The sequence below is a fragment of the Pipistrellus kuhlii genome, unplaced genomic scaffold, assembly GCF_014108245.1.
Source record: "Pipistrellus kuhlii isolate mPipKuh1 unplaced genomic scaffold, mPipKuh1.p scaffold_m20_p_12, whole genome shotgun sequence".
Taxonomy (NCBI): domain Eukaryota; kingdom Metazoa; phylum Chordata; class Mammalia; order Chiroptera; family Vespertilionidae; genus Pipistrellus; species Pipistrellus kuhlii.
Genome location: NW_023425427.1, coordinates 11300891 through 11313249, shown reverse-complemented (window position 1 = coordinate 11313249; position 12359 = coordinate 11300891). Strand labels below are relative to the sequence as shown.

Genomic DNA, 12359 nt, shown 5'->3' with positions numbered 1-12359 from the left:
GTGTCGGTCCAACAGCACAGGGCCATGGGAGGTGAAGGTATTTCGGGCTAAACCTGGTGGGTGAAGCAAAGACCCTTCCCTGTGTGTTGTGTCCCACCTTATTTGCAAGCAAAAGCAGGAAGACAACTTGGCAAGGGGCACAGGATGACGATCAAATGGAGTCCCAGGACCCAGGAAACTAATGAGGGCCCGGATGGCTCTGGGCCAAACGGGGAAAGATTTATGGGAAAGAATTATATGCAAATCCTTTGTTTCCAGAGACAACACACCTCTGCAAGATTTGCCTAAGCAATCTACCTTCCAGCCAGGTCCCTAGAACAGTAGGTGAGGTGGCAAGAAGTGCATAGGTGGGAGGCTTCTATAGGTCTGAAAATTCCACAGCATTTCTGAGATTCTATGGCCTAGATTCAGATAACTCTGGGTTAAAATTCAACAACTTGTTCAAGATCACAACCTCAGCAGGTGTCAGAGATAAGAGAGGCAGCAAACCAGAGGGGCAGACCCCAATTTCTGTCTGATCCAAAGCAGGCCTGTTTCTACTACACCATCTTGCCTACTTGGGATTGTTCCAGAGAGAGAACAGCCAAGCAGGTGAAAAAAACGAGTTTTCCCATCAGTGGGGCTTAGGGCAACACTTAAATAAAATCAATTATGCATCCAGGACCGGTTTGGCTCAGTGGATAGAGCGTCGGCCTGCGGACTGAAAGGTCAAGGGTTCGATTCCGGTCAAGGGCATGTACCTTGGTTGTGGGCACATCCTAAGTGGGGGGTGTGCAGGAGGCAGCTGATCGATGATTCTCTCTCATCGATGTTTCTAACTCTCTGTCCCTCTCAATTCCTCTCTGTGTAAAATCAATAAAATATATATATTTTTTAAATCAAATATGCAGTTACTCATCCATCTTTGGGATGCCAAAAGAGAAGGCAGAATTACCTCCCAAGCTCTCAAACTAAGTGAGTATTTCATTTTACATTTTCCCCCTTTCTGGTGAATTCTGAAAATCAAATCTGGTAGAATGTCCTGAGGTTGTATGGCATTTTTTTTCTAAAACTTGAGTATATGTTATGTGTGTTAGCAAATTAGCAGGTAAATGACTGCCTCGATGTGCCGTGGACCAGACCAAGAACACAAAATTAACAGGTGACCCAGAGCCACCCCTTTCCTGAGGAACAGTATCCTGTAAGTCTATACATGATAGAAACATGACATATTATACCATTACATATCCCATAAGTCCAGGAGGCTGGCAGGGTATGGGAGAGCTGGTTAATGGTAGGAAAAGTTATAGGAGCAATGGAACAGAGGTTCCAGCTAAACCTCCTACATACATGTGGATCATTCAGACTGGGACATTTTCATAGTGTCAATCCATGCAGTGTGCCCAGACAGGAGAGAAAGACATGATTGTTGAATAACAACAACCGGCTAGCATGGGAATTATTATAGAGATGAGAACACTCAGGTACCAAGAAGCTAAGTCGCCTGCCCAATATGATATACCCAGGAATTGCTGAAGCCAGGATTCAAACCCAAGTAACCTGACATCTAGAGTGTGTGAACTTGGCCACTACTGTATTCTCTATTATGCTCACTGTAAAGGCTATGATCAAAACACAGGATTTGGGAGTCAGAGGACCTGAGCTTTTTACTTCATCTTTGTCACTTATTAGATGTGTGGCCTTGGGCAAGACCCTGCCCTTTGCTGAGCCCTAATGAACTTATTAAGCAAAGGGTAATAATCAAGTCTATTTTACAAGATTGTTATGAGAATCAAATAAAATATTAGTCGATCTGAGAAGCTCTCCGCAACTGCTGCTTAGAATTATGTTCCATGATTTGCACCTGTGTAGTAAAGAGAAATGATGGTGGTGTCAAAGCACTCACTGCCTAAGGGGCCTTTGTTAATCACCACCTTCTGAACCATCAGCAAGGTTATTTTACTTTTGTGATTTAAAATGTATGAAACAGACATTGGCTATTATATTATAGTTGTTATTATTATCACCATTCCCTAGGACTGAAAACAGCTTCCTGAGTTCAAGACTTATTCAAAAACTGAGAGCCTTGCTTTTCTGCGCCAACCCGTTTACAGTGTTTCCCAAAGATAGTGTCTCCGGAGAGGTCAAAGTTAGCCCATGCCCATGGCCTGGATTTCTCTTGCCGGTGGAGAGTCTCAGGCAGGATGCTCAGATACTCACATTCATGTTGTTCGTAGGGTGGGTAGCTCAGCCGAACAGAGATCAGGATCAGGAAGATAAACAGAGGCCAGGCCACTTCCAGCAACAACTGGCACTGAGAGGGAAATAAGATGGAGCACTGTGAGTTTAAATAGTAATACGGATGCCTGACACTTTTGGGCTTTGGGAAATCCACAGAGAAGTTAACTCAGCAATTGATAGACTTCTCCAGTCTCTCCCACCATTCATACCACTTCACTGTCTGCAGTTCTCACCTTGTGACATACTATTCCATACTGCTGTGTTTCCCTTAAGAATGGGAAGATGCTGCCCATCCTGCGGCATCTGGCTCATTTCTGCTCATTCTGCAAGTCTCAACAGACATAGTGCCCTTCTCCTCAGCTCCCACAGGAGCCGAGCCCCTAAAATCATCTAATCCTACCACTGGCTTCTTCATGAGCACCCGGCAGGCAAGCACTGGGTCCAGTCATCTCTGTATCCCAGCATTAGCACAGTTTCAGGTACACAATGATGGTCATTTATTGAAAGAGCAAGGACAGAGCCATCGGGCCCTGCTGTGCTAAATGCCCACCACCTCTGCTCTTCAAATGCACACAAAGTTCCCCCCCATGGGACTGAGAAGAGGGCTCCTAAGGACAATGGCAATTCATACAGAATTCCACATTGACCTCCACACCCTGGACTGGAAAGAGCTGGGAAGAGTGCAAAGCCCTCCATCCAGCAAGGTCTGGTCAACATCCCTCCAGTGGGTAGAAGATCATTAAATGTATAAGTAAGCCCGATCCACAGGTTAAAGCAATGAGGTTTCTCTAAAGGAAAACCCTGCCTCAATGAGTTACCAAAGAACAAATAAAGCACGGGAACAGAATGGAAATCATTAGACAGTAATTTAATTGAACCACTGGCATTCCGACAACTACAGATGCTCCTCTACTTACAATAGGGTTATTCACCAATAAATCTGTTGTAACTGAAAATACTTTAAGTCAAAAATGCATTCAATACACCTAACCTACTGAATATCATAGCTTAGTCTACCTGACTTAAATGTGCTCAGAACACTTACATTAGACTATAGTTAAGCAAAACCATCTCACTGAAGACTGTGGGTTGTTCACTCTTGTGAGCGCGTGCCCAGCTGGGAACTGCAACTTACTGTTGCTTCCAGCATCCCAAGACAGACCATACTGCATATTGCTAGCCCAGAAGATCCAAATTCAAAGTACGGTTTCTACTGAATGGGTATCACTTTCACACCACTGTGAAGTCGAAAAATTGTTAGGTCAAACTATCGTAAGTTGGGGACATCTGTAGTTACACTGCCTAAAGAATCTCACCGCTTTCTTTCTCTCATTTCTAGACTCTGGTGTTCTAATTAGGATGAATACCAAGAACCCAAAAGAGTGATGAAGCCTGTGGTTAAGAGTAATTACAATTGTGGCTTCAGCACCATAAAGCCAAAAGACACTGGTATGAAATCCCCCCTCCCTCTTCTTTTTTAATAGAATTATTTTCATCAACCTCAAGACCATATATAAGTTTTTTTTATAGAAAAATCAAGATTAAAAAATGTAAAATTAAAAAAGTAGATATAAATCACCCCAATCCTACTTTGCAGCAAGAATTCCTACTAAATTGAGCTAACAATGGTTCTCTCTTAACATTTTTGTTTTTTATTCTATGCATACATAAATAATATTTTTTCTATAAAATTGAGATTAGATATCATATATAGTTTTGTATTTTGCTTTTTTATTTAGCATCATACTGGGAGTGTTTTCCATTATATATAATATTCTCCTAAAATATGAATTTTAATGGCCACTTAATATTCTACACTGTGAATGGACTGTAATTAAGTTAACCTTTCTGCTGATTACTGGTGCTTCAGATTGTCTTAGAGTTTCTCTTATTATTTATTGTTGAATTTGGGGAATTTTAAACAGCCCATTTTTAATTTGCAAATGCTTTTGATATGGTTCTACATTAACCTTTTTTAAAAAATCTTCTATTTGAAAAGCAATATAAGGGTGATAACAGTGTATGTCCTGAGGTGATAAGAAAATGGGTAATTTTTAAAATGCTTTCCCAAATTTTCCATAAATGGAACAAAAACCAAAACAAAACAAAAAAACACCATTAGGCTCTAACTATGAGGGATAGTATACTAAAGACAGCACACCAGGAAAAACATAAAAGACAAATGGGTCCCTCTTTGAAAGAAGGCATGCTGTTACTAGGGTCTCCAAGACCAAAGATGGCACTCGTCTTGCTAAGTAGTTCCATAAGTGATCCCAAAGAAGCTACACACACTGAAATCTGCAAGCTCTCCAGTGGCATTGGGCCTCTCCTGCTGAGTGGAAGTCCCTCCTGGGGAGGGTTGGAGGCTTCTCCCCAGATACTCTCTGCCTTTATCAGCACTTGGCACATCAGGGACCCTGTTTATATGAGAGCTTCTCCCCGAGTGTCACTTCCTTCTCACTAGGCCTGCCACACCCTGAGAGCTTAACAATGCTTGTTGAATAAGAGGATGAACTAAAGTTTATAAAAATAAGGAAGATGGAAATGCAAAGCAGTTGAGCCATTTGGGAAAGCAATTTGGCCAAATGTATCAGAGGACACGTTTATCCTCTTTGACCAAATAATATCACTGGGGCTATGACCTATAGACCTAAATTCAAAATGTCAAAGAGCTACATATATGTATTTGTTCACTGAAACGCTATAAATGAAAAAAATACTAGAAATAATTACACAGCGCTAGGGAGATGATTAAATTATGGTACATCTACTCAACAATTCAATAGGCAGTCATTACAACAATGTTTATGAAACACACATACCATTAACCATATAATATTAAGTGAAAAAAGCAGCACACAAAATTATATCTATCCCAAGCTTACAACTGAATAAAATCACAAATATTTCCCAGACAGCAATAAAACTTGTCAAAAATTGCATAACTGGGGATGAATTCAGGAAAGAATAATCAACTCAGAAAAAAAAGAAACTGAAGAGGATGAATAAGATTACATCAAACTTAAGCTCTGAAACTACCATTTGTGCTTTCAGGATAAATAGTAGCTACCATTTATGTAGTAGGCACGCTATATACAGATTACCGTATTTTTCGGACCATAAGACGCACCGGACCATAAGACGCAACCAGTCTTTAGAGAAGGGAAATGAAGAAAAAAAGATTCTGAAACAAATAGTGTCCTAAAATATTTTATGTGCATTAAAGCCCAACATCACAGTCATAAACACATGTAATCAACCCTGTAAAGTAAACAGCAGCATTTAGAACCATTTTAGAGCCGGGCAAGCACACAGAGACCACACAGAGCCGGGCAAGTAAAAAAACTTTCTTTTTAAAGTATATGTGTAGGCTATATTTGGACCATAAGACGCAGGGACTTTTTCCCCCCACTTCTGGGGGGGAAAAAGTGTGTCTTATGGTCCGAAAAATACGGTATGACATTGAATCCAAGGCTAAAGCGCAAGGGAGGGTCATCCTAGGGCTGGTCCACGGCAGGGTTGAGACTAGCAGCCACTTCTGTCCAACCCCAGAGGCCACATATAAAATTCCATTTGACACAGGAAGTGGCCCAGGTGGGACCTGACTGCACTCGGGGGCAAGATAAAAAAAATCCACAGGTTCCACAGAGGTAAAATGAATTCATGGCCTATACATGTATTATAGCTACAGCCAATACTGAGTGCCTACTGTGTACCTGGGAGTTTTATACATCTCATATTTAACATTTAATTCTTACAATAACTCTGTGAGATCAGTGGTAGATTACCATTTCGGAAGTGAAGAAACAAAGGTTCAAACTGGTTATGAGCCACAGCCTGGTGAGGGGAGCCCACCAGCACTGGCACCCAGACCCACTGAGCCCTAGGTCTGTCTGTGTGCATTCACCATGCCTCTCCTGGAGCCATGTTTGGGCCACATACGGTTAAGATGGCCACTTAAACCTGCACAATGAGATTATGAAATAGGCAATACACTTCTATATCAACAGCATTAAGCAGGCCAATGGAAGTGCTGGGTATTCCTCACTCCTTTCTCAAGAAATGTTCAGAGATATAAGTTCACCCATTCTCCAATTCTTAGTCAGGAAATAAAACTTCTTAGGATTTTCCTGAGATGTTTTTTAAATACTTGCTTCCTCCAAAGAACGTCCTAAGTATTTACTCACAAAAATATTTCCATGTTTTTTTTCTAGTACGTTTATGAATCAGTTTGTTGACATTTAAATCTGCTGATCTATTTCAAATTTACATTGGTATACAGAGTGAAGTATTTTCTTCCCATCTCAGTTAACTGTTGAAACATTTTTTTTAGGGGATAATCAATCCTTCCCTATTTAATTAAAATGCCACTTTTATCATGCTAAAAAACAAAACAAAACAAAACAAAACAAAAAAAAGATGGCCACTTAGTCTAGGGCTCCCAGATCTGATTCAATGAATCAAGCCTAATGTTCCTGGGCATCTCTGCAGCCCCCATATCTAGGACCCTGTAGGGCAGCAGATGCTCAGAATAACTGGTTGATTGACTCTTCCCCGTGGCACTAATAACAAAGGAGGGGGGGAAATCCACCAGTGGGTGTAAGCAGATCAGAAAAAGAGGTAAGAAAGAGTGATAATAACAATAAAGGTGCACACTTAAACAGATGTTACTAAATACCAGTGTTACTAAATACTTAACTGTACATATATTAACTCATTTAACCTTCAAACAACTTCATTAGTACTATTATTCTACTCCTTTTACAGATAAGAACACTGAGGCTTAAAGAGTTACTATATTGGCCAAGGCAATAAGGTTGATAAACAGCAGAGCCAGGATTCAAAGACAACCTGATTCAAGGGTCCCTGCTCTTAGCCACTAAGCACCACTAGATTACTGATCTTCAAAATCCTTGGTAGCCTGAGTTACTAAAATGTATGAATAATGAAGAGATTGCCTCCAAAGCTCATACCACCCAAACCAGAAAACTCATGGGGAGAGAAAACTTAACCCATGCCCTTTTACTCGGCACCTCTAAAATTATACCTGTCATTGAACACAAAAGTCACCTTACAAGCTCAGGGGGATGTTCTAGGCTTCCCCCCCCCCCTCACCCAAGGATATGTTTTTTAGAGAGAGGAAGGGAAGGGGGGAGAGAGAGATATACATAGATGTTAGAAAGAAACATTGATCGCCCCAACCCAAAACCTAGTTATGTGCCCAGATTGGGAATCGAACCTACAACCTTTTGGTGAACATGACGATGCTCCAGCCACCCGACCAAGATAGGCATTTCTTTTCCTAATAGTCTCCTTCTAGAAACCTAACTGCAAGGCTTGCCGTTCTGGCTCCACTCATCATCCAAGTAAGATTTCTCCATCCCTAGACTTAGCATTTTTCCTTCACATAGTGCCTCGGAAATAGCTTGGAAATAAAACCGATACTTTATGCTATAAACCCCTATAGAAAACTCTTCTAAATCTTGTTTAGGTACCTACCCACCTCCACATCTCTCCCTCTTCTCTCTCCCCCCGAAGAGAAACGTTGTTTTCAAAAGGCATTTCTCACCAAAGTCAGACCATCAGGAGCCTCCCTTTAGTGTTGGGTGTTAAAATACTATGTAATTCTGATGTTTAAGTGATTGCTATGCTGAGCGGCTCTGGGAGCACCAAAGGCAGCACTTGGTGCCTTCTGTCTGGTTCCTCCTCAGCTCTAACATAGGACATTCCGAGCGAACACCTGGAGAGCAGGTGCTATTCTCAAGAGCAGCACTATTGACACAGGTAACTGTTGAGGGGACTCTCCTGTGAACTGTAGGATACTCAGCACACACATGTACTCTACCAACCACCCCGCCCAGGGCAGTGACAACCAAAAGATGTCTCCAAACATCACCAAATGCCCCTGGGGCATTATGTAAGGATGGGATACTTTTTTTAGAACTTGGTAAGGTAATAAGATTTAATGGGAAAGAGAAAGATGAAATTATCAGGCTATTTTGAGAGGCAAAAAGGGAGTGTGAAACAATGAGTTGCCCCAGATCTCAATGTTAAAAGTAACAGCACACTCTGTGCTGTATCAGCATCAAAATAAAACATAAAAAAAATGTACCAAATGACCAAACAAATAACCCCCAAATAGCTCCCTAATGACATAACAGTTTGACAAATGTCCCAAAAATAACCAGAAAAGGAATCGCTACTTAATAAAATTTGCTAGGATGATGTGATATGAATGTAAACAAAAATCATTTTTAAACCCATCCCTGATTAAGTCTGTATGAATTAAAGTGAAATCTTTAAGATCAAATCAGAGCAATGCTAGAGGGAAAAACATTTTTTTTAAAAACCCAGACCTGCCCTCTCAGAAGTGTGTAGCCTCATGCATTCATGGTGGCTTTTTAAATTGGCTTAATCCTTTGGAAGGACATCTGATCATAGACTTGAAGGGCCATTCCCCTTTGACCTAATAATCCTACTCCTGAGATTGTGACTTAAGGAAACAATACAAAAGTAAGAAAAGGCTAGATGTATAAAATCTTCATAGTAATTCATTCATAACAGCAAACTCTGGAAACCATCTAAACGTTGGCAATAGAGAATAAACTTAAAAAAATAAAAACTGTGCTGGTAGATTATTGTAAAGCTCCCAGAAATGTCAATGGATTCAGCCCGAAGGTAAATGTGGGACCATGAGATGGAATTCTCCCCCTAACCTCTAACTACTTCACTAACCCATACTCTGTTCTTCACTGAGAAGCAGGAGCTGTAATGCACACCTCTCAGGATCGCTGTGAATATCAAGACAATGCATATAAAAGTGCTTTCAAAGCTACAAAACACAGCCTACACATCAAGGATCATTATTATAAATATGAAGATTATTTGGAAATTTGGAAACAGACACACTGAGTAATGTTCAAGGGAAAAAAAACAAACAAACACCATACAATGGAACACGTGTATGGAATGACTTCAGTGGTCTCCCTGGGCTGTGGTCACTCAAAGCCCTCAGTGTCGAGGACCAGGCATAAACTGACCCTCAGGGACTCCTTTTGCACCTAAACTAAAACTCAGCTGCCCTTTGCCAACTGCAAAGCCCTGCATGGCCTGGCCCTGCCGACTCCCAGATCATCCCCAGCCGGACTGCATTGGCACCACCAGCGCCACTGGCTTTTCTCTTCCTTGACTCGGGAACATGTGTTAGGCCCCGTGGCCTTCACGCTCTGCGTCTCTGCCAGGAATACAGTTCCCTTGATCTCTGGGCTCCTGATGTTCCCCTGGCTAATGGCGGCTGAAGTTTAAATGTCAGGACCTTCCCTTCTAAATTAAGGCCCTACCCATAGCCTGGCAGTACCCAATACAGAACCACAGTCTGTCTTCGTTACACTTATCACAATGTGTTATTATATGTTTACTTACATAATGGTGTGTTTTATAGCTACTTTTCTCACTTCTTTAAGGACAGGAATCATGTCTGGTTCACCACCATGTGCCCAGTTCACTGTCCCACATGTAGTAGATGCGCCATAAACATCTATCCAAATGAAACGATAAATGGCTATTTGTTCTAATGTTCTCCATTCCACGGAAGGGGACACTAAAACCTAGGAGAAATGAGTTTCCCCTAAACCCAATGGCATAAGGTGGCCAACCTGCAGTCAGAATTGAATTAGAAGTAGGTAATGATTAGAATTATTATTTGGATTTGAACTATCACTACCTGACAAAGATTAAGAATAGGAAAGAAGTGTATCAAGTTAAAATGGAAATAGGAGGAAATATGAAGTTTTCATCTATTCTATAAAATTCTATAATGGTTCTTAAATAGTTTTAATTTTTGATAGCTTATTCCTATCATTAAACAATGGCCAAATACCAATGCTCCAGGCGTCTTCAAACTATGGCCCGCGGGCCACATGCGGCCCGCAGAGGAGTCTGATCCGGCCCGCCAGGTTTTTTGGGCAGTGAGCGCAGCCGAGGTGTTACAGTAGAAATTAGTAGTTCATATAGTCCGGCCCTCCAGCTCTCTGAGGGACCGTGATCTGGCCCCCACTTTAAAAAGTTTGAAGACGCCTGCAATGTATACAATAACTAGAATTATCTATTTTCCCAGCCACATGGCCAGATCTAATTGAGAAAATATTTAATAGCAAAGGCAAAAAAAGAAGGGGGGGGGGGCAATATGGCCGTACTCTCTATGTCTATGGGACCTTGGCCTCTGGCTCAGCCTAATACCAAATGAGGATCAGAAAAACTCTGATCCCTCTTCCTGTCCCCTAAGCCCTGTTTGTACTGAATGACTGCCACCCACACAGGTTAACCTTTACTCTGAACCCAAACTGAGCTTTGCACCTAACTTTCGCAACTCAATTTCAATGTATTCTTTGCCTAACAAGAACAGCAGAAAGCTAACCCTGGCTGATGGTCCCCATGATTTTGCACAAAGGGGACACCAGAGAGAGGTCCCCAGAATTCATCAGCAAACAAAGACACAGAGTAGCTCGGGGGAGTACTGGCAGATCCCAGCTTCTACATGGCCTTTCTATTCTTCCTGGCAGCAGCACACAAGGCCCCTGAGCTGGGGAGCCTCCTTGAGAGCTGAAAAGTAATAGCCCCTCACTGAGCAAATACTTACTGAGCATATCCCTGATGCCAGGCTCTGGGGCCAGGTGTGTACACTGCAGGATGGCAGAAAAAGGGAAATGAGCAATGGTTTTCTGTTCACTGTGGGCAAGAACGATCATGGAAATGCTAACTTCTTCCCCACCTAATGGGAAGGACTGGGTTCTGACGAGGTGAGTTAACCAAGTGGCACCAAAACCCTCAGCAGGTTCCAATGTTAAACAGTATCATCTAGAAATCCAAGTCAGGTGCACTGGAAAGTCGCTACCAGTCAGAACCTAAGATCCAGGGACATTAAACCTTTCGTGCAAAGAAAGCCAAGCCTGCTTTAAGAAGGAGGAGTGGGTGGGGCAGGGAAGGCTGGGCCTACAGGAAATTGGTTCTTGTGCTACTTCTATGGAAGACCCAGCCTGGACTCCTGGATTCTAGCCCAAACCCCAGTTCTGTCGACTTCCCATGGAGGAGGCCAAATCTCTCCAACTCTGACAATCTAAGCATCTGGGACCTGAAACAAACCACCCTTCTTTCTGGCTCAGCAAAACGCAAATCTTTTATAAATCAGGAAGGGAAGGGACTAACTGGACCTGCCAGTAGGCAATGATATACAATCTAGGAAAGCCTTTTTGTATCAGGATGCTGTGTCCCTACTTCTCCCTTCAACAGGCACTCTGGCTTAAGACTGCAAATTGCCTTGACTAAGCCTGCCTATTTCTCCATTCTTAACTCTCGTTAAACCCATGTGCTACATTGAGCAAGAAGCTACACGCTGAAGACCGGTGGAGACAGGTCCATTCCAGATGGCCCAACCCCCACATCCTGTTACAGGACTCTGATTCCTTGGCTGACCACAGGGAAATTCCTTTCCTGCTTTGTGCCTTTCGTTGCTAAGATGGTATGATTCTTCCCACTACTCACTGGCTAATGGACACACCACAGCAGAAATGATTTCCTATCACACGGATGAGAAGAGGAGATTGGAACCACAGTAGCTAAGAAATGAGGATGAGAGATGAATTTGGGAACACCAAAATCTGGGAAAGAGCCATAGAAGGCAGGGGTAAAGGTGAAGAAGTCAGAAACTTCAAGATCTTGAGAGGGAGGGGAAAAAAAAAAAAAAAAAAAGTTACCACCAAAAAGCAATTTGACGTAGTGGTTTAGAGTGCCCACTCTAGAGTCAGAAGGCCTGGATTGGAACCTGACATGTGCTTCTGGGGACCCTGCAAGATCCCCAGCCACAACAAGAACATGAGTACTTCACGGAGTCACAAAAAGATTAACCAGTTTAATAATGCACTATTGATTGCCTAGCACATTCAAAGTGTTTACTTCCTTATATAATACTAGAGGCCTGGTGCATGGGTTCATGCAACAAGTGGGGTCCCTTGGCGTGGCCTGAGGGGACTGGGCTGAAACTGGCAGTTCAATGCCGCCTGCTGCTCCTGCCTGCCGCTCCGGCTCATCCCAGCCCCATTGCACCTGCTGCAGGCTGGCACCCAGACAGTCCCCATAAAGAG

The 12359-nt window shown here is 42.4% G+C and overlaps 1 protein-coding gene across 2 annotated transcripts in view; it reads right to left on the bottom strand.

Moving 5' to 3' along the window:
• ABCA1 (ATP binding cassette subfamily A member 1) overlaps window positions 1-12359 on the bottom strand; it is a 112926-nt gene that overhangs the window by 77839 nt on the left and 22728 nt on the right. For both annotated transcript variants that reach the window (XM_036433153.2, XM_036433152.2), the window contains exon 3: window positions 2200-2293. In XM_036433153.2, the coding sequence (XP_036289046.1) occupies window positions 2200-2293 (94 nt within the window). The remainder of the gene's footprint in view (window positions 1-2199; window positions 2294-12359) is intronic.